Source organism: Barbus barbus, assembly GCF_936440315.1.
Source record: "Barbus barbus genome assembly, chromosome: 7".
NCBI lineage: Eukaryota > Metazoa > Chordata > Actinopteri > Cypriniformes > Cyprinidae > Barbus > Barbus barbus.
The window spans coordinates 33167736-33190932 of NC_136735.1; the positions used below are offsets into that span (position 1 = coordinate 33167736).

A 23197-nucleotide genomic window follows, 5' to 3' on the forward strand; every position below is an offset into this window, starting at 1 on the left:
TAATTAAGTGAATATGTTTGCTACAAATATATATTTTTTCTCTTACTCTCCGATGTGTGAAACAAAAATTTCAGTAATACCTTAAACAATAACAGAATTGTATTTAGATTGCTAAAGTCAGCCAGAAACAGATACAAGGCTGTGCAGAACTTTTTCAATTGATATATGCATACGTCACCATGCATGCTCTTCTTTTGCAAAGCCTAGTGCAGCAGTGTGTTTGTGTCTGGATCTGTGCAGCTGACCGGTTGGGGGTGGGTGGAGGGGAATGAAGGTACTTGGTTGTATCCACCATGTAATGTTCATTTATCTGCTCCCACATTTGTGGCTGCTCTCCCAGTGTTCCTAATGCCTACACTGGCGCATTGGGAGGTTAACATTCAATGCCATCCTTTGTTGAATCGCCCCACCAGTGTTGTCTCTGTATACATTTGTCACACATTTCAACAGCAAAAACTAAAGTGATGTGGACCTTGAAGGAAGGGGGGAACCGGTTTAGAATAGGACAGTGCATTTGTGTTAAATTAAATGAGAGAACAGAGGTTTGACCTCAGAGCACCTTTTATGCTGAGGTTTTGTGATACTTGATTTTTTTATGCATTAGATTTGCCAGAGCATGTGTGAATTAAGTTAATCTCGAATAGTGCTTTATTTTAGAAGTTTGTGACAGAAAGGCATCCTCTTTCCAATGCAAGCCCCACTGATTTGATCCATTTACGAAAAACCAAACTGATTACCACACATACTGCTCAGTAATTCCATGGCGGATTACATTTGAGTTAAGCAGCGCTGGTTTGTGATCGAAGCGATGATGCCTGTGCATGCATGCGTGCGCGCGTGCGCACAACAGAAACACATGTCAGCTATGTGTGTACAAGCACAGCGCCGTTTGTAAGCATCGAGAGATGGTAGGGTTATAACGCGAATAGCCCCTGAACCGCTGGCCCTCACCCACGGCGTGTTCTAATAGGATTACCAATCACTTAGCTCCTAAATTTGCATCCTTTAGTCCTATTCAGGGTCACTGGCCTCTTCCGCTCTCCTTTGATCAATGATGCACGTTCGCCTCTGGTCAATGAGGGCACAAACCGAGACAACCAAGCGAGGCTGTGAAATTTGTGCCGGCGATGCAGCAAGCTTTTCTTGTCCTCAACCCCAGCGCCATGGCCTTCGCCTTTTCTCTAGCCATTTCTCAACACATCCTCTCCCTCTTCAATTTTCATTGGAAATTGGCTGACGTTCTCTTATCTTTATCTAAAGTTTTAAGTTTCTAGTGTTGCAGCTACCCTTTTATTGCTTTCATTTGCATATATATTAAATACATGTTGTATGGTAGCTGTAGGGCAGAGTCTACTGAGCACGCGCCGATCTCAGCTGCCTTTTGTTTTAGCAAAGCACCTGCTGAACGAAGGAAGGCGGTTTTGAGCCGTTTTTGAATGCATGCTATATATTTTCACAAAGTAATGTCAAGTAATTATGGTCCTCACAGTAGATTCGTTATATAGTGTGGATTGAATAGTTTTAATTGGCCCACATCGGCATACGGATAGTAGGTAAAATAATAATAATAATAATAAATAAAAACGTACAAGAAAAAATTGAATTTTTAAAGACATAAACACTAGAACTTGAAAATCCCTAGACGTTAGTTAACGACCAGTAACATCAACCTGACAACAATGGAAAATAGCTTAGTTTGAATACTCTTTCAGTTATTTCGGCTATATGCTATACAATAGCCCTTTAAATTAACCCATGTTTAATGCTGATATAATCCAGCACTTTACGGTTTCATTTTGAGCCTAAAAAAATGACACACAAAAAAAAAAAAAAAAAAAACATGGATGCAAGCTTGTTATCTGAAAGACAGAATAATTTTCTATTTGAATGATGCGTAAACAACTGGCTTTCTCCGCACTGTGATATGATAAAAAGCTTTTCGCAAACGATTGTGTATAAAATAAGATTTGTTTAAAACACCATATTCTAAGGACATTAAATAATAATAAAAAAGCTTACATAAGTAGAAATGGGAGAATCTATATTGTAGTCTACTTATTACTTGTCAGTCTATATAAGACTTGCGAGGTTTATATTCTCTTTTATTTGGATGGTCGGTAAATAATTTCCAAGATTTACATTGAATATTTCGCTGTTTTCATTTGATTTGTACTGCAAGTTGAAAGACATGGGCTTTATTTTCTATTTTTGTACAATTTAAAATGCATAATAATATAAGCCCCATTCACATAACATTTTATTAAATGTACAGAAAAACACGAGGGATTGGCTCAAAGCAAATTCATTTCAAGCAAGGAATGCTGTAATAATTGTAAGGAAATAACCCCATCGTTCTAACCTGTTTAAATAAGTAATGTCAATTGTTTTATGGCATTTAATATTTAATATACAGGTGTTTTAGAAATGGCGTGCTATATGTGAGTGAGTTAATTAAATCCACTCTATAGCAGCAGTTCTATTAGCAGCAGAATAATTAAAAATAAAAGCCGCCCACGGGCTCCTGTGGTGGAAAAACCCTCGTATTCCACGGGGAATGGCTAAATATTTATTAATTCAACGAATTCTTTACTTTAAAGAATGACAGGAATTATTCTATAGTCTATTCTATATTATAAGAGTGAAAAAAAAGCTGATTTAAGTTAGTCATTGTATTCCCTGCTTATATTTGTGTCATTTTTTACAAGTAGGCTATATGATTGGAAATTTGGAGAACTCCAAAACATAAAAAAGTGAAATGCAATATAGCTTAATTCATAGTGAAAAGTATTTGTGATCCAAAAAAACAAAAAAAAAGCCTGTTGCCATATTAACATATTTATGCATATTTATGACAACCAAGCATGCATTCAGATCACGACCTACACGATCTCGGCTTCATATTTAAGAAACAGGTTAAAAGATGTAAAGCATATAGTTGTGCAATAACAATTGTCGAGAAATTTTATGCAGAAAATCGGCAATTCAACGAGAAAAGATTTGTGGCAGTACTTCTGCAATATGTTCTGATGACTAATCGTCCAAATATTCAAGCAGTCCCAGCACAACACCAGTCCCACACGCTTATAAATAACAGTCTCTGTTAACACTGGATATTCCAAAAGCAATTTATTCTGACCAATAAAGATGATAAACCTCTGATATGAACTGGCTCTATTTATAGACATCTCGAAGTCAAAACATCCCATTTTAGAAAGGCCAGGCCTTTCTGTTTTTGCCATAAATGTGAGGGTCTAGTCTGTGAACTTTGACTGTTTATTATTATTATTGTTGTTAAGTCTTCTTCATAATGTATTTTACTATGGGGTAAGCCTTCAGAAGTAACTATGGTAATTAACCATAACAAAATTAAACGCAACAATCCCTGCACACCGGTGTTTAACAGCGCATTTTACATTTGTAATCATTGCATTATACTTTAAGACTGATTTTCTCGAAAATCGTCCAGTCTTGTATTGTTTTAGTCATGACTGACTTGTAAAAATACTGTGCAAAAAATTGCAGGTATACATTGAACTCAATGCATTAGCTATATCTACAAAAATAAGAGTATTTTTGTTATTTGCACTGTTAAACCCCTGGGTTAAAATAAAATTGTAAACACGTTGCTTCATGGTCTGCGCGTTTGATGATCATTACGTTTCATGTACAAATAAACACAATATTATTCACCGAAATAATTTTGTAATAATGTTCACAGGCCGGCAACATTTGTTAAGCTAAAAATTCGCAAGAGATAGCCTACTTTATTGCCCACAAAACGTTTAATAGCCTACTTTGAACGCAATGTATGCTGTAAAGTGTTCAGAGAGAATGTCTTGCTTTGAAACATCCACGAGTTTGTTTTGACTGCTTAACTTGACCTTTTAACCTCGATGGGAGAGTGTTTTGAATCTGTTCTTTGATCCCTGGACAGAGTCCTGCACACTGCCTCGCCAACACAACCATTACTCGAGCGCTTCTCTGCACCGCCAGAAATCAGATGTGTGACGGAAACATGAGAAAACCACTTTTATGGTTGGTAAACGACATTCAGACAGTTCATTAAAATAATCTGTGGTCAAACACATGAGATACATTGGAACACCGAAATTAACACGTGGAATCATGAGCCTTTACATTGATAGCCTATATATATATATATATGAATGTGTCTAAAAATGCCGTTCCTTATAGGGTGGAAGATTAATCAGATATTGATTCGTCCTACATTTAATAAAGTCTGGCAGATTCTCAAAGCACTATTACTTTGATGTACAATAGTCTATTGTCATGCGCAGGATTTTGCTTTAAGTGAATAGCTGGCATCAGAATGAACCCTGTCCAATCATAAAATTAGAAAAGCAAGAAAAAAAAGTTCCACGATATATTTTAATTTAGAATAATAACGTTTTTGTACTACACTGCAAGCCAGGCTTAAATGTATCGAATACATATTTAAAATGCCCTTATGAGATTAAATCAAATTTTGTCTTCTATGATTTATACTCCACTGTGTATTAAAATGACATAAACAACTTAGGCCTAAACCTTAAAACAGGCTGACCCCTAAAGGATTCTCTCAATATTATAATGTCTTCCATCATAACAAATGCAATGCGATATACGTATAACATCTTATTATTACAGTGTAACCACAACCCACTGCCTCGGTTAGAAAATTAGAGTAGCATAGAAAGCCATCGTTTTGTGATATATTTATTAAAAATCTCTCTCAGGGGTTTGGGAGAACGACAAGTCATCGTAGCGTTATAGCTACGGATCGTGTAATTATGTTGAGATTTTGTAGACTAGAAAAAAAGTAAAGAAAATAAAAAAACAATGGCACATTCTACCTTTTTATTTCAGACAACATAATCTGAACATATTAAAATCTTTGGCTTGAAGCGTTGGTTCAGTCACGCATTTGAAGAACTGTGAGATAAGGGATTTAATCACAAAAACTCTAACAAGCCTGACACTTAGGCCTACTGGAACCACATTGGGAAAGGAGAAGAAACGTTAGAAATATTCAGCAAGTAAGGAGCAATATAGACATCCCCTTACCTGGAATTAAATATACACATCTTACAGTTTTGGCTATATATAAATTTTCATAGTGTTCGTATTTAGATGCATGTCCATATACTGTATGATAAACAGAAATTCGCTTAAATATTCGCAGACATTTCCTTTTCATTTGATTCATAAAAATATGAAAAATCACTTTTGTCGGCGTCAGCGTCCATGGCCTTTTTAGGAGAGAAGCCAGGCCATTTTTATTCGCTATCGTCTTTATCTTCTTGAACTGTTGTTGTGGAATGGTTGTAGAGTCCTTGAGCCATGAGCTGAAGAGCGAGGCCGTTCTTGTAGCCAGTGGCCTTTTTGATTTTGGCCCTCTTATTCTGGAACCAGATTTTTATTTGCGACTCGTTGAGGTTGAGTTCCTGGGCCAGCGACTGTCTCCGCTGCTCAGTAATGTACCGATTCGCCTGAAACTCGGCTTTAAGTCTCTGCAGCTGTTCAGCCGTGAAAGCGGTTCTCGGTCGCTTGTCTTCCTTCTCGCTTTTCTTCTTTTTCAATTTTCGTGTCCTTGGGCCTAGTGTAGAAACAACAATAAAACGAAGACATAAATATCACAAAGCAGCATATGGCAATATATAAGCTACCCACATCTGACGGAGAACGCCTTGGCAGGTGAGTGATGCGGTGTTAACATTGGGTCACTTCCATATTGGAAAAGTTATATTAGCTGCACTCTCTTTAGAAACGTCGATAACGAATTCATACTGAGGTTCATTATCCGACAGCGAGTGTTATGAGTGTTTGTAATCTAGGCTATGTAAAACGAATGACCTGACACGTGTATGTGTAAATTGCCAAGAAAACCAGGAAACAAAATGCTGCTTAAATAATAGCTCTAAACCGCAAATAGCAGCGAACTTTAAAAATGCATAAGATATTTAATCATAAGAAGTTCATATGTAGACCTGCAAAGTAAGCTTTAAAGTAGGCCTCAGTCCTCGATTATCACTAGCACAAAATAGCGGGAAAGCAGGAGTCTTACTAAAGCTATTAATCATTTTCTGAAATTTGAGTTTGCATAGAATTCACAGAGTGAAAAAGAACCATGTAATCCAACATTATCTCCAATAATGGCTTCTTTACATTACATATTTTGGGCTAGTAGCCTATAGGCTATTATGGCAAGCATCATAAAATGACAGCTTGTCGACATATCAGTAGTATATTTCGCTCTGTTTTCCACAACAATGGCATATCGAGTTCTTAAGTTCGAAATCAGTATGTTATTGTCCATCACACAGAAAAAGAAAATCGCTAGGTTAATCAGTTTTTGTTGTTCTGTGGCCTCTCTCTTTATAAAACAGGCAAGCGATTGGATATGTTATTTTGATATGAATTTCAAATTAATAAAACGTTTTAAAATGCAAGTCAGTGTGTCAACTGAAAGACATGGAATGTACATAAACAAATTATATAACTTATTTACCTCTGCACATGAGCAGTTAATTGCAAAAGTGTTTACAGAAAATGAGCCGACATTATATTTTTACATATCGACATTAATATTGCATGTAGGCCTTCGTTTTGCTCCGTTGCAACAACTGTTCTGTTATTGTTCTGCAAGTAGATTTATTTATTTATTTACCTTTAATATGCCCATGAATAATGCAACTCCTATGTGCAAACCCATTCATGCAAAGTAGGCGCAATTTAAAAAATAAAAAGACCAGCTAAAGACCTGTTTACAGCATATTATGCAAAGCCAACCTATCACCACGCATGTGGGATTACACGCACGTCAAGAAAACTATTTTCTGCATTACCAGTCAACAACTGAATAGAACCCTAAGTCTTTCCTTCAGGAAACTGCACTCGGATGATCGAAATTCTGCTTGCCGTCTGTGAAAGTCCAGTGTCTGATAGCTCAATCAGTAAGTCAATCAAAGCATCTTTTCCAACAGCCCAGCTCACTTTGTGTCAGGTGTGCACTGTGAAAGGTTTTGTCAGAAAATGTGATAACCGCCAAATGAACTGGCTTTATTCAAGTCAAGCAGATTATTTAAAATCATTGAAATCTAAATGATTACTGGGTTTATGCGTCTGAGCAGGTAGAGATAGCACCTGAAGGTAGGAACTGCACACAATATGATTAACGTAAGGAGATTCATAATATTCAACAAAATCTACCCTTTCGGCTGACCCTTAACTGCTTTGTCACAAAAAATAGCCTATCCGTTAAATATCTATCGAATATCCTAAAATCATTTCACTACAAATAGCATCGTAAATTTAAAGAAGAATGCCACAAAACAAGGTTGATTATGTCCTATATCACGGCACTTCTTCCTTTCTTTTCTTAATTAAGATGAAGGTTATTTGTCTTGACATTATGGACCCAAATACTTTTAGATTAACATCTACAACCCATGGTCATAGACTAAAATAGATTAAATGCTAGAGTAAAAAGATTAATATACACTGAGAAATTGTGGATAGCAAAATATTTTAAATAAAGTACTATTATCTAAATATTAATCTATAAATATGATCTATATTTTTCACATTAGCACAATTATGTAGCCTATTATTCCCCTTTTTATTGCTGGTAGTTATTTTGTATAGAATCAGCCTAGAAATTTAGAGGGCAACCAGAATTAGAATTTTGACGCCATAATGAACGTATTTTGCATTTCTGTTTTTCTCCAGAAACGGCTTAAGAGAACAAAATGTGTTTCTGCTTTGGTTTGCGGCCTAAATGACAATTGTTCGCTCATGGCTCAAAAATATAAGCCATAGCTTCAGACGCTGCGTATGCGTAAAACGAGTAAAATGACTAAAACTTCATGTACCAAGTGATTTAAAAAAAAAATACAACCAACTATGCGCCCTCAAAAAAGTTTCACGCGCGCAGCGTCACTCGCTGTTTGTGAATCATACAGTGCAATTAAGAAACTAGCGCCTTACCAGATGAAGGTCTGTCCGAGTACCTGGTGCAGTACACCCACGCAGGCCATAGTAAAGGCTCTTTCGCTTGCGAAGTTCCCCCGTTAGTGTTCACCACCATTATCGATGTCGTATTCTCCCCGTACCTTGCTGTGCTAGTTCCATTTCCTTCGACAAGCTTTGCAGAGGTCTGCTTTGAGGATGGCGAAGAAGACGAGGACGAAGAAGTGCTGTCACTACTGCAGTTTGAATCCTGGCAAAGGCTGCTATTATGCGACGGCCTTATCACCATAGGGTTAACATTCTCCCTACCCGAGGTTTGCGCCCGGTCCCTACTCCCAAGATCTTTCTTGCAGCCGAAATCTGGCCTTAGGATATTGTCGATGAAAAAGTTGGTGGTTCTGTGGGCTTGCTGCGCAGCCTGGTGAGGTAACATCGGAGGAGATGGTATATTGGGTGAGAGCGAGACGCTCTCGGACTCAGTCGAATCACGACTATTTTGATCCTTTTGCTCCTCCATGACAGCTGGATCGTGGTCTGCACACCAAAATCCCACTTGTTGCAAAGAGCAGTATCCGGATAGCCACAAACAAGAATGCAGTCTATAGTGTTAAAATCAAGGTATACGAAATACCTTAAGAGAAGCGACTGTCATAGCATCGGAATGCTTTCCGCGATCAAGGCGTTTCAAGTGTCAAAACACACCCGTTATTCATGTCAGACAATGCATCGCGCGATGCTCCGCAGTCCCTGACTCGCTGCCCCGTGTGACAGCTCGCGCTTAACAAACTCTTTCTAAAATCACGGTGCCCCTCACATACTTTTTCCCTTAACCGGAAGCACGTGAGCAAGACACACGTGCAATGGACCAATGGGGTACCAACATCCTTGGTGTCACAAGCAGAGAATGTCCAATGATCTTATGCAAATAATGAACGGATGGATTTCCAAGACCAAATAAACTGGCGAACATTAAATCCACTCTAATGAGGACTGGATGTTTCTGGATCGGCATTGGCTTTTGACAGAAAAAAGATCTGATAGTGCAGCCAGATAATTCATTATTTCAGTTGCTCGTTGTATTTTTTTGCCAAAACTAGACACTAATAACATTGCGAATAGCTCTTTTTTGAGAGCGTTAGTGAAGGTAGGCGATAGGCGAGGGGCGAGCCTTCATCGTAGCTATGGAATTATTATTCTGTGGGACAAGGTTATCAAGCAATGATATTAAGGCTAAGAAACCACAATGAGACACATTTAATAATGTTTACAAGTAATTTAGTAAATGCATATTAATATGCGAGATACTGTATAATGACAGCTAAGGCATAGCTATAATTTATCTAATAACTGCAATACAATTACAACAGACTAGACTGTATTATCATTATTCTCAGCATTCAAAGTTTTTTAACCGCAGAGTAGGCTACACAAAAATATCACAAGTTGGCTATTATTTGCAAGTCTTGGGCTAATTAAACACACTTTTGCTGGTCAGGTTAATTCAGCCATATTAAATAATATTTTGTTTTGATTAAAAGCAAATTAATCACGTCCATGTTACATTTTTGCAGAGTATAAAACATCGGACAGTTTCCTGCTTTAACAATCCGTTTGCATGAAATGACACCTTTGTCCTTAAAAACTGATTCACACATGGATGACCACGTCAGCACAAAAAAAGAGAAAATGTGGCAGCAAACATAGATCACAGCATCTTAGTAAAAAGCAGGACAAGGGCGTGTTAACAAGTAAATAGCTTAAAAATGTGAGCAAAGAACTCTGTCAAATTATGCAAAATAATAGATGCTTTACGCCAAAAAACGCACACAAAACATTTAGAGTAATAATTAGCGCAAACATGTAATTTTAGTATCCGGCATGCATTCATTCATATAAAACAGGTTAGGTTGAAATCTTTATTCGAAAAGCTCGAGTGGGTACTTAATAAATTTCTAATTAGGACACTATCAATATGCTATTTGAGCCAAGTAGCCATTGTGAGGCACGCTCCTTTTCAGGCGGTAAATTAGCTCTCCAGCTCTTATCTCGGCTGCATGCGACGTCTTGAGAGGGGCTGCAAAAGATAATTTATAGGTTTTAATTAGCGCCCATTCCGCCTGATCAGCTTGGCGTTCATCACCAGCGAGTGAATAAAAGCCGGTCAAAAGCACTGTCACTACCTGCTGGCAGGGCGCTTTATCAAGGTAAGCAGGGCCGTATTACACGAGCTGTAGAGGCGACGTAATTTCCCCAGTGCTGATAAAGCCCGTTGAATAATGCCGGAGTCATCTGAGACACCATTTACTGAAATGACTTTATTGACGACTTCACGTCGGTAATTCATTTTACCCTTCACGTATCGGACCTGGATTGGGTACAGTAATGGGATGATGAATGTGGCAACGGGCCGCTCCTCGCATTATTCAATGTAATACACACGCCCTGCTCTAAATGTCTCGAAAATCATGTAAAAATCGAAGTTGTAGCTATTTTAATTTCATTATGGACAGGTTGAAATATTGTCCGGTCTTGAATAGCTCTGTTGCAATGATAGCTCGCGGGATATTTAATTACTCAGGCGCTCACAGCGAGGACCTGACAACACAATGGGATATTCGTGGACAAACAATCATATTCAATATATAAAAACAAGGGACACGCGTGACACCAGTGATTATCAAAACGCACCTGAAAGCAAACTTCTGCTCCTATGCGTTAGGCTACTGCTCGGGCTCACTAATCGTCAGTGAATTTGAACCCATTTTCATCCCAGGTGTGTTTTATAGATTGCTTTAGTTGTGCTTTTCAGAATGGTTTCAGCCAATTAGTTAATAGCATAATTGCCTTCATTAAAATAGGAAAAATCTGCCGCTGCCTGCCTTGTCATGCAAAATAAATCAATGAGAAATGCTGCCACTTGCATATTTCAATTAACACGTACAGAAACAGCTCAGGTGGAAGCTATAGCCGGAAAAAGAAGTGAGCTGATGATTTCGGTCTTTCGCTTTTTTTTTTTTTTAGCCAGGAGACTGATGTTGTTTAACCAGCAACTTTTACACCTGTCGACAAATCTGCTAACAACAGGCATACAGGACGATACAACAGCCTAATTATCAGTTCAGTTCATGTCCTCCAGTGCAAATAATTGTCTTATCAGAGGTAGATTAGCCTATAAAATAGTTCGAAATATTTCTGAATCTTTCTACTGTAGCTATATAATGAGCCTATAAGATTTTCACCTGGTGACAGTTTCTTGAAGAAAGTTGTAAGGTGCTTCTCTAGTTGTTTTGTTAGATGTTAGTGTAGACGTACACTCATTTATTTTCATTGTTTAATTTGAGTTTTGTAAAACAGGTCGTTTGTACTTTCATTTCGCATTAAAAAAAATAACAGCCAAAGTTGCACCTTAGGCAGTGGTTCACAATAACGATGTGACGAATTTAATTTAAGCGCGTTCGATTTATTTATTTATTTATTAGCTTACATCAGCAAATATGTCTCTGTTATTAATGTTAGGCAATATACGGGGTTTACAGGACACGTTGCTATCTGGTATAGGTGAAAATACCCTTATTATTTGAAACATTAGACCAATTTTAAACATAAGCTTGACTTCATCATAAACGATCTGCATTAAAGTGAAGTAGGCTATCGTCTTTATAAAGTTAGGCTTATTAATGTCCTTGTAGCCTAAAGGATAGTCCACCATTTGAAATTTTAATTTAATGCTTTGCCATTTCACATGATAATAAATTCATGTTAATCTATACTGTGAATATGTAAAACAGAAGGCCTGCTGCATGTCAAAAGGTGTCGTTTTTTTTCATCAAATGGTTTTCTGCAATTACGTGAACGCCTCCCAATGGATGTTCTGCGTACAACAGGGAGAGATCTGATGAAGAAGAAAAAAGACACGATCAAGGCACAAGCATAGGCCAAATGAATGATTTCTGAAGGCTTATAAATATATAAATTAATACAACACATCTACCAATGAACAGCAGCAAGTTGGTGGGCTTCTTATTTTTAGTAGGCTACTTTAGCCTATCTGTTTTTAATTAAATGTAGGCTAGACATTTTTAAGCAGAGTATGGTGCAACAAACAGTTTCCGACCTTTATAATGGTCCCCTGCGACAAATCCATCGGGATAAGATGTGGTGCAGACACACACACACACACACACACACACACACACACACACACAAAACAGATAATCAAGATAATGCCGTTTGGCAAACCTTGACTGCCATCTTGTGGTCAAGGGAATAACGTCCACATGAAGAGACATTATAAGTATAGTGTTGGGGGGTAACGCATTAGAAGTAACGTGCGTTACGTAATCCGATTACCTTTTTCAAGTCACTAGCCTTTGTTTTCCATTTACTGACTGACCGTTCTCCTGTCCACATGCTGAGAGAAATCATAAGTCATTGTGTGTGCTGGGTGAACATGATGTTACTGTAGTTCTAGACTAAACAAGAACATAGGATTAGCTGCTCATCTCTGCACAAAAACAGATTCAGTATTCCTCAAAATGAATAAAAACTGTGAAATAGAAACTTGCAAACCTGTAATAAATAAATGTGTTAATTAACACAAATATCCTCTCATTTAATTAGCCAAATGTATTTGCTGCTGACACTTAATGATCCAATACAACCATATTAAGAGGCAAAAATGACTTTAGATAAACGTAACATTTGTGTTTCATTGCTAAAGTAAGAGTGTTAAACTTTCTTTATTCTCCATGCAATCCAGAATGGCAGCACAGCAGAAAGGTCTGTCTGAGCTGCGCCCTTTACTCATTTCACTTTTAATGTGAAAGGGCTTATACATTTTCCAATAGCCTAATATAACTTGTTTAGCCTATATTAAAAACAAACAAGCAAGCAGCCCAGAGGAAAAAGTAACGTATAGGCCTATCACATTACTTTACATAAGGTAGCCTAACTAAATAATGCAGTTATTTTTTAGGGAGTATCGCAATATTGTAATGCATTTTAAAAGTAGCTTTCCCCAATTGGACCGAATACACATTTGCATAAGCATAAGCATTTTTGTAAACATTTAGGCCTATTTCAAACACACAGAATACTTTACACAGACGTCTTGTAAATGTAAAATTTTTTGTAGTTTAATTTCTTAAACGAACACTGAATATTTGGGAGTAGCTATAGGCTATTTATTCCTAGGCCTATACTTATACTTATTAATATGGAATTCAACGCTTTTGAGCTTGAACAATAATTACAAAATGAACATTATCAAGGGATTACAAACAAATACATAAACTATCAACAATAGTAGATAAATGAATAGTAGATAAATTTATCTAGGCTAGATAAATGAAACATAGTTAACAGAAAAACACGCATACATATCTTATAACAAACTGAAAATAGTTACAAATAAGCAACAAAACAAACCAATATGATGAGGCCAATAAAATTACAGACACATTAGGCAACATATAACTTAACGTTTGGGTTTCGCAGTTGCTTCTCATGTGTATGCTGCTGAAGTAGTCCCGTTTGGGAGGAGTTAAAGGGATAGTTCACCCAAAAATGAAAATTCTGTCATCATTTACTCACCCTCAAGTAGTTCCAAACCTGTATGAATGTCTTTGTTCTGCTGAACACAAAGGAAGATATTTTGAAGAATGTTTGTAACCAGGCTGTTTTGGGGCACCATTGAAAAAAAAATATATATATATATATTATGGAAGTTAATGGTGCCCCAGAACTGCTCTGTTTCCCACATTCTTCAGAATATCTTCCTTTGTGTTCAGCAGAACAAACACATTCATACAGGTTTGGAACTACTTGAGGGTGAGCATTTCTGGGTGAACTATCCCTTTAAGTGGTATAATTTATGTGGACTGAACAAAACATTTAGCTTGGCCGAATTTACTCTGGCATCTTGCGGTAGCTTTATTTGACCAGCTGGTGTCAGGGTAATGTTGTAGGGTTTTGACAGACCAAACTCTTGTCAGCAAAGATAACTCGTGAGAATCCTTATATGTTAAAAGTACAAGTTTTCATTGACTGATCTACATAAAAGAGATATGAGGATAGTTGACGTGTAACATGTTCAAGATTTAATGTATAAGAAAACGTGTAAGAAGGGAAATAATGATCTTAGTTTGAACACATTTACCTTATTTTTGAAATGGCAACAATTATTATTATTATTATTATTAAATTATTATTAAGTTGAGCTTTAAAAAATGCATTTTTGACATGGATTTAGTTAAGAGTTTTAGCACATAACCCTCCAAAAGTAATTAGCCTAATATCAACTATGGGGAACGTCATTTCTTGATTGTCATATTTGTCATTATTGTCACAGCCTTCAGTTTTTACACTAATTACTAAAAATGTTGTAGCTGTGTTGGAAAGCAAGCGAAACACTCAAGTGAACATAACTAAACCTAGTTAACAACAACAATAATTATCATCGTAATATGAATAATGAAAAAACTAAAAAATAATATTAATTAAAGTGTATTAATGAAGAATATTTCACCTTTCTCCTGCAAGATGTTGCTTCAACCTTTTTATTTCGGCACTTCATAAATTCATTTAATATTCTGCTGTTTTCATTCATAATTGATGGACATGTCTAATGCAGACTAGACCTGTATCAGATTACATCAAGATCTTCAATGCACTTCCATCAGTCAGCTAGGCTCAAGAACAAAGCATATTTCAGATCTTATCATAATGTTATTACAGTGGGTGTATTTTGGGAAGTTTGTTTAGAGCACATAATATGATAAGATAGGCCTAATGAGGTTGATGGCATCAGTAAACCTATTATCCACCTTTACCGCACCTAAAAACAGTAAGTAAGGAAATAATCCATGCTCTTTAGCTATTATTGTAATGCGGCAAACTGTTCAAAATTCCGGGGTCAGATTTTAAAAAATTTAAAAGAAGATTCAAAGAATATTGAATGTTTTTGAAAAATACAGTAACAAGTGTTTTCTATCTTAATACATTTTAAAATGTTATGTTACAACTAGTGCTGTCAAACGATTAATCGCAAAATAAAAGTTTTAGTTCACATAATATATGTGTGTGTACTGTGTATATATAAATACAAACACATTCATGTATATATTTAAGAAAAATGTTATCTTTGTATAATAAATACATTTATAAATAATATAAATTATATGAATAGAAATATATACATTTAAATATTTTCAAAATATATACTGTATGTGTGTGCTTTTATATATACACAGCACACACACACATATATTATGTAAAGAAAAACTTGTATTTATTAATCATTTGACAGCACTATACAGCATCATTATACTGTCTTCAGTGTCACATGATCCTTCAGAAATCATTCTAATATGTTGATGTAGGGCTCAAGACACATTTCTTCTTCTTATTATCAACGTTGAAAACAGTTGTGACATTATGAAAAAAATGACTAACAATATTTATAAAGTCAATAAAAGTAGCCTATCATTTTTTTCTTACTGGCTATATTTTTAAATGGTTGCTTTATGTTGCAATAATAAATATGAATATTATTTAATTTTAATCCATTTTATTTTTAATATTAGCGTTAATAATATTTTATTAACATTTAATATTTTAGGTATGTAGTTTTTAACATATTGTAGGCTAATCTTGGAACAATAATCATGCATGTATAATTATTTATGTGTTTATTATATATTTTTACAAAATCTAGCTGTGTAACATAAGAGTTAAAACATAATGACGAGCAACAACTTTATTGCAAAAATTAATGATAAAATGCCGGGAGTGATGACTCGGTTGTGAATCGGTTCAGTGAACGAACTGCCCAAACGATTCACCAAAATGAACGGGGCATCACTCCACGCCAGCTGATGGCAGTAATCACTGTAACTAAGTAGCGATCGACAAAACATAAGGAAAAAAAAGAAATTGCATTCTGGGATGTGAGATCAGCCGTCCTCCATCTTGCTTTTTTGAAACCATACAAGATAAGTGGTACCGTGCAGTTAAATTATCACGTTGTTGTTAAACAATTAATTTGGACGCAAGAGTTTCGCCTTCAGGGTTATTGTCATGCAGCCTGGGCTGATTCCTTAAGTGTGCGTTTGGGAGCTTGTTTTAAAGACGCTCAGGTGCTTGCACTCGTCTATCCGATGCTTTAGAGGTGTTCAGTCTCCTGGTTACTGCTACTGAACTCTACCGGCGTCTGAAATGGGTCGTTCGCGGAGCCGCAGCTCTTCCCGTCCCAAGCACACCAAAAGCAGCAAGCACAGTAAAAAGCGAAGCCGCTCTCGGTCCCGGGACAAAGAGAGGAAGAGGCGCTCGAAGTCCCGAGAGCCCAAACGGAGTCGGAAGAGAGGTTCTCGCTCTCGGTCCAGATCTAACACGGCCACGGCTCGCCGGGAACGGGAAAGAGCCGTCTCTCCGCCAGAGAGAATCGATATCTTCGGCAGGGCGTTGAGTAAGAGGAGCGCTGTGGATGAAAAGCAGAAGAAGGAGGAAGAAGAGAAGAAATTCGAAATGGAGAGACAGAGGAGAATGTGAGTACCAAACCCAAACATGTGTCACAGATGTAAACATCACCAGAACAGTGTGAGCCCACGAGGACCCTTACTAAAGTACTGTGGGAGAACCAACATACGAAATGCCTGCATTTCAGTGCAATAGTACTTATTTATATGTGACCCTGCACCACAAAACCAGTCATAAGGGGAAATGTGTTATACATCATCTGAAAGCTGAATAAATAAACATGGATTGGACTATATTTGGGCGAGATACAACTGATTGAAAATCTGGAATCTGAGGTTGCAAAAAAAATCTGAATATTGAGGAAATTGCCTTTAAAGTTGTCCAAATTAAGTGCTTGGCAATGCATATTACTAATCAAAAGTTAAGTTTTGATTTGTTTATGGTAGGAAATTTACTAATTACACTGCCTGTCAAAAAAATAAAATAAGTCACCACCTGGATTTACTTAAGCAAATAGGTAAGGTCCTCCCATTGGATAATTACTGCATGGATGATTGTGTGCCCAAAAATGAGGTCAGCTGACTACCTGAATATTCTGAATGACCAGGTTATTCCATCAATTAATTTTGACAATTGACAATGCCAGGGTTCATCAGGCTCAAATTGTGAAAGAGTGGTTCAGGGAGCATGAGACATCATTTTCACACATGGATCGGCCACCACAGGGTCCAGAGACCTTAACCCCATTGAGAATCTTTGGGATGTGCTGAAGAAGACTGTGCAGCGGTCCGACTCTCCCATCATCAATACAAGATGTTGGTGAAAAATTAATGTAACTCTGGATGGGAATAAATGTTGTGACATTGCAGAAGCTTATCGAAATGATGACTCGGCGAATGCGTGCCCTAGTCACAGCTAAAGGCGGTCCAATGAAATATTAGAGAGTGTGACTCTTTTTTTTTTTTTTTTTTTTGGACGGGCAGTGTATTTTCATGGACCATGAGCATAAAAGAAAAATCAATAACTTTGACAATACAATGTATTGTTGGCTATTGCTACAAATATACTCGTGCAACTTTTTTGTGGTCCAGGGTCACATACAAATATCATTGACATTGTATTCCAATCTTATACAAGGAAAATGACATTACCATTGCACCATATCTGAAATATCATGATAATATATATATTATAAAATATAGTGGTGGCCAAAATAGTTTGCATATTTAAGAAGTTTCAGTTGTTTTTGATGAATTGGCTATTACAATGCCCATAAAACAAACTATTGCCAGAACTACCTGCGACGGAAGGAATCTGCTGGCCTGGGACATTGAAAATGATGGACTGGCCTCCTCAAAGTCCGGACCTCAACCCCATCAACCAAATTTGGGGCAAGTTGGAAAATAAACTGGACAGATATATTGTACATTCAAAGGAAAGCCTTTGGCTTGAGTTGTAGAAGGCATAGGATAACGTTAGTGTTGAAGTTCTCAGGAAATATATTGACACTATGCCAGAGAGATGTGCTGCTGTAATTGCTGCAAAAGTTGGACATACCAAATATTAAGGTTAAAAGTTGATAAAAACAGTATGACTCACTTCATGTTTATATTTGTTGTGTTCAGAACAACCATCTGCATTTTTGATGAACATTATGAAATGAAGTCTTGTTTTGGAGGCAAAAAATGTCAATATATTATCTCATCTGACTTTGGCAAAATAAATAAATGATGCCTACATTTATATTTTGGTTTTGTCATTTACAGAAGTAAGCGATAACATATAATAACTTTTAATTATCACCATCATAAAAACCGTAAACACTCACTATAGTAAATAACAGAGATCTAAGAGAAAAAATTGTTAAAAAGAGTTAAAGAAAGTGATTTTCAATAATTAAATTAATATTCAACATTGATGTCTTGTCTTTCTTAGTCGACAGCAGGAGATAGAGGAGCGTCTGATTGAGGAGGAGACTGCGCGGCGTGTAGAAGAACTTGTTGCCAAACGTGTGGAGGAGGAACTGGAAAAACGAAAGGATGAGATTGAAAGAGAAGTGTTGCGGCGGGTGGAGGAGGCCAAACGCATCATGGAGAAGCAGTTGCTAGAAGAGCTTGAAAAACAGAGACAAGCGGAGCTGGCTGCTCAGAAAGCTCGGGAGGTAACTTGCATGGGAACAGGCAAAACAAAATATAAGCTCTTATTAATGCTGATTCAGTGGGTAGGACTTCCTGTAGTTTTGTTGGAAGTGGGCCTGTGTCACACCACATATATTCTATTATACTGGTAATATGGACTGCGAAATATGTGTATTGTGCAGTCCATATTACCAGTATAATAGAAGCAAATGAAATATTCAATATAGTAACCCAGAAATGAAATTATTCTCAGTTTGGAGCTGCTTCTTATGTGCTGGAACGTTACCGATGTGAAAGCATAACGCAAGACTTAGAAGTATGTGGTGTTAAACAGGCTTTAGCCTATTTCCTCTCAAAATTAAAAGTGAAATAGATTTACTTTTTCCAAATTTTAACTCTAGTTTTTCACTCATCATAGTATCTTTGTGTATGACATCGTGCTACCGTTCTGTTATCCTTAAATTTCATATTTCACCCTTGACAGTTTTCTTAACAAAACAGCTCATGCCATGAGTTCCATGAGCCTTTGTTGCGATTCGCCTGAACTTCACTATCTCTCAGTTGCTTACGATTAGAAGTGATGAAAGTTGTTCACGCTTCTGTTCCTCCTATACACCATTTGAGCTGACTGCTCCTCAGACGGCACTTCACTGTGTGGCTTTTTTCTGAGAGTGAGATGTAAGTAGAGAAGTACCGAGAACACAGGTCAGTGGTTTGAAAGAACCTCCCTTGCTGGTTGGTGGTACATTGTGCAATTAAAAAAAAAAAGAACATATTCCCAATTTGACCCTGACTCCTTTAGGAACTGTTTATTCGTGAGTGAAGGACAAGTTTACTGTAGGTTTATCCATGTCTGGTGAGCTGAATGTATCTTCATTATCTACTCATGCGTGTTGTTTGTTCAAGTTGTGACATTTATTTTTGGGATTATTTTTGATTTTTGTCACTACAATTCCACTGAAGCACTTTGACTTTGCAGGAGGAGGAGAAATCAAAGCGTGAAGAACTGGAGAAGATCCTGGTGGAGAACAATCGCAAGATAGCCGATGCTCAAGCTAAACTGGTATGTGTCGCTTATAGAGGGATTTTATTTTTTATATATATGTGTATGTGTGTGTGTGTGAGTGTGAGTATATATGTATATACATTAATTTAGTTAATTAAGTGTGGTTGTACTGTTTAATTGAGAAAAAGCTAACTGATTTTAGAAATTCATTCCCATTGGTGAATATGAGACTTCTTTCAAAACATTCAAACATCCTTCAGACTAAAACTTTTGAACAGTAGGGTATGTGATGGAAATTAAGGGCAGAGGAGCCAATAAAAAAATGCTTAAAAACCAACATTTATCTTTTGCTCTTCTAACAAGCACTCGATTGGCCTCGTTGTCTTCTCATATAGAATGAATGTCCCCTTGCACTGTCTGTAGCCATGTGGAACATTAATGTTGCATAAGCACTACTTGACATGTTTTCTATTATGGAGTTTTCTTTCTCAATAGAGCAGTCTTTTAGAAGAAACAGAGACTGCAGTTTAGTTCTGGTCCTGATGAATCCAGTTACAAAACAGCTTATATAAGGGATCCTCTCAACTCCAAGCCATAAAGGTCAAGATTCATCTGTCAGCACATGAAAGTGATCTGACAGATCTGCAGTCTTGCATCTGTCCCTTGCAAACAGTTTTCACTAAATTCGGTTTCTCTTAAACGTCAGACTATCCTACATGTTGTAGATGCTATAATATTCTAAATTAAACCGACTTGATAAAATACTCTTGTGCAATATCATCAGGCCGATGGCTTGAAGGATTTAATTAAAGTGTGGGACTAATGATTATAAACGCATTTCTCAATAAATTGTGACTCCTGTGGCAATTCATGCATAAATAGTAGTGGCTGACCAATATGTATTTGCTTATTTAGTATCACACTATTTAACATAAAGATAGTAAAAGCATATGCATAATGACTGCTGAAATGTCTGTTTTCCATATGTATATATTCATATAATAATCAGAAAATTAATAAATATGGGAAAAAAATAAGATTGTAGAAGACCATCTTAAAGCGTTACTTGCTGGAATGACCTCATGAAGTACGGTAATCCCAGAAGGTGCGTTTGAAGCAACTATTATAAGAAAGGAATCCAAGACAATTCTTCTAGTCCAAAAAAGTTTAAAAAGCCTTTAATCACGTTATGGCCATCACAAGGGGGCAGTCGTGGCCTAATGGTTAGAGAGTCGGTCTTGTAACCCAAAGGTCACGCGGTTCGAGTCTCAGGTCTGGCAGGGATTGTAGGTGGGGGGAGTGAACGTCCAGCACTCTCTCCACCATCAATACCACGACTTAGGTGAGACCCTTGAACAAGGCACCGGACCCCCAACTGATCCCTGGGCGCCGCAGCGTAAATGGCTGCCCAGTGCTCCGTGTGTGTGTTTATTTGTTTGTTCACTACTCACTGCTGTGTGTGTGTGCTCTTGGATGGGTTAAATGCAGAGCACAAATTCCGAGTATGGGTCACCATACTTGGCCATATGTCACGTCCTTTTCTTTTCAAAAGAAACATTGAAAATCTGTGACATTGGGAGAAATCCAAAGAACCATTACAGGGGGGACCTCTAACCTCATCCATTACAAAGTATGATAACATAAATAGTAAAATGCTAAAAAAAAAAACAATACAGTAATAATAATAAAAACAACAACTGTAATGGTTTTACAAAAATTAAGTAAGTTTAATTCTTTATTCGACCCAGGAAAAATGTAGTTTTTAACTGAAATGTCCAAAAAGCTTTCCTTTGTAAAAGTCTTTGTAATTTTTTATTTGCACAAACATTTACAAATGATTTAGTTTGAAATTCTTTGTCACAGTGATTGCAGTGTCCACACTGGAACATCCCTTGAATTCCTCTGTCCAGCCATATTGTCCATTTCATAGCCAGCAAATAACTTCACAACTTAATCCTTGATCGTGGGATCCTTTCAGTAGCTCACAATTGGAGGTTCTTGAAAAATCTCATGTGAACTCGGATCACTTTTAAAAATAACCAAGTTCCTATTGATTTATTTGATTCTCTTTTTTTGATATTCCCTCTGTTTAAAATGATCTGTCATATCCCCAGCGAGGTTATTAAAGTCTTGATCACATATGTCTTATTCTTTGAAAATTCTCTTATTATTTTTCACAAAGAAAGTGTTAAATGTATAAATAAAAAGAAAGTAAATGCTGTAAACCACAGTGAACTCGTGTGATCTTGTAAGTCTGTGAATGGGACGGAGAATGGGGACTCTGTGCACTCAGGAACTCGCATTCTAAGTGTTGTCAAAATAAAAGTGTCACACTGTCAAAATAAAAGTCTGAAACATCAGCCAAACTGAAAAACTTATCAGCCAATGTCGATAATAAAATAAAAAAAATCCCAAATCAAATGATATATCAGTGACTACTAATGAATTCTTAAATTGTACTTTATATTTATGTAATTTGTTTGACTGCAAACTATTTATTGCAACCCAAAAGATGACCATTCCAAGATGGTGATGCTGTGGATGTTTAGGGATCAGCCAAAGTTCTGTTCACGCCTTAATATCTAGCTCCTAATTAACTCCACTTTTTCTGTCCTACAGGCAGAGGAACAACTACGAATAGTTGAAGAGCAGAGGAAAATACACGAGGAGCGTATGAAGTTGGAGCAAGAGCGACAGAAACAGCAGAAAGAAGAACAGAAGATCATTTTGGGGAAAGGGAAGTCGAGGCCTAAACTTTCTTTCTCTTTAAAGGCCTCTGAGTGATGAAAACAATGTGGCCAGGATTTGTTCAGACTTTCTCCAGACGTTTGTGCTGCAGCGCAAGGTCTTCTTCATAGGTCTCGTGTGGTGTGTTTCAGATTCTCAGAACAACGTGAACAATCAGATTTTACAGATACCCTTCAGTTTTTTCCTGTTTTACCTGTCTTGTTTTGTATTACTGACTCTTGTATAGATAACATCCACTTGTCCTCCATGTAATCTCTGCAAACGCATTCGGTGCACTGTACGAGTCTAGGGTAAAAAAGGACTGGCCTGACCTGCTCAGTCATCCAAATGGTTTCTGATTTCACTAATTCAAGGCCTCAACAGATTTTCCTGGCTGATTTGATTGAATTATTTTTATTTTTTTAAGTTTATTCATAGTGTAAACTAATTAGAAGGAAAGATTGACAGGGAAATAGCTTGAACTGGAATCCCATCCCTCTATTTTGAACAGCGCAGCCCACTATGGGTTAAATGGTAACCAGTCCAACCAAGAAGCGTCATAAAACAACAATAACCTCCTTTTATCATTTTTACTTCCACGTTAACAATTGAATATTCAAGAGGTAAAGTGATGCTGTAATAACGGGTACCTGGTCGTTGCATGTCAGTGATGAGATGCTTTTAGAGGTGATCGAGTGAAAGGTTGCTGATTGGCCAGAATTAGTGTTTGTGGATGAATATTTGACCCACCTATCAAGAACATGTCAAGAATCTCCAATAAATCCATCAATGTCGTTTCTGACGTTTGCTTGCATATTTGTATTAACTTGTGTAGTTTTAAAGATTAGATTAAGCACAATTATGCATAAAAAAAATCAATTAT

General features: G+C 36.9%; 2 protein-coding genes across 7 annotated transcripts; one reads left to right on the forward strand and one right to left on the reverse strand.

Annotated features, from left to right (window-relative positions):
- Positions 1 to 4842: 4842 nt before the first annotated feature.
- Positions 4843 to 8762, reverse strand: LOC306873014 (homeobox protein engrailed-1-B-like). Its single transcript, XM_079422005.1, has 2 exons — positions 7987 to 8762; positions 4843 to 5596 (listed from the first exon to the last, which is right to left on the reverse strand). Exons 1-2 carry the CDS (start codon positions 8483 to 8485, stop codon positions 5277 to 5279), a joined length of 819 nt encoding a protein of 272 aa, XP_079278131.1. The 5' UTR covers positions 8486 to 8762; the 3' UTR covers positions 4843 to 5276.
- Positions 8763 to 15902: 7140 nt separating this feature from the next.
- Positions 15903 to 23109, forward strand: LOC306873013 (arginine and glutamate-rich protein 1-B-like). Of its 6 annotated transcripts, none has more exons than XR_013784448.1 (5): positions 15903 to 16511; positions 17736 to 17834; positions 18379 to 18729; positions 18777 to 19644; positions 22207 to 23109. XR_013784448.1 is itself a non-coding variant. In XM_079422002.1 (5 exons), the coding sequence occupies exons 1-5, from the start codon at positions 16183 to 16185 to the stop codon at positions 22369 to 22371; spliced, it is 903 nt and encodes a 300-aa protein (XP_079278128.1). In that variant the 5' UTR covers positions 15905 to 16182; the 3' UTR covers positions 22372 to 23109. The 6 variants fall into 6 exon arrangements, 3 of the variants coding, with proteins under 3 accessions (XP_079278128.1, XP_079278129.1, XP_079278130.1); XR_013784449.1 differs by having other exon boundaries at positions 18379 to 18604; positions 19066 to 19644; XM_079422002.1 differs by having other exon boundaries at positions 15905 to 16511; positions 18379 to 18604; positions 19561 to 19644.
- The last annotated feature ends 88 nt before the right edge of the window (positions 23110 to 23197 follow it).

Excerpts from the sequence above, each read along its gene's own strand:
- LOC306873014 (XM_079422005.1), bottom strand. The coding sequence starts at position 8,485 with ATGGAGGAGCAAAAGGATCAAAATAGTCGTGATTCGACTGAGTCCGAG. Across the intron at positions 5,597-7,986 it reads CTCGGACAGACCTTCATCTG|GCCCAAGGACACGAAAATTG; the intron begins GTAAGGCGCTAG and ends TTTCTACACTAG.
- LOC306873013 (XM_079422002.1), top strand. The coding sequence starts at position 16,183 with ATGGGTCGTTCGCGGAGCCGCAGCTCTTCCCGTCCCAAGCACACCAAA. Across the intron at positions 18,605-19,560 it reads CTGCTCAGAAAGCTCGGGAG|GAGGAGGAGAAATCAAAGCG; the intron begins GTAACTTGCATG and ends TTGACTTTGCAG. Across the intron at positions 19,645-22,206 it reads CCGATGCTCAAGCTAAACTG|GCAGAGGAACAACTACGAAT; the intron begins GTATGTGTCGCT and ends TCTGTCCTACAG.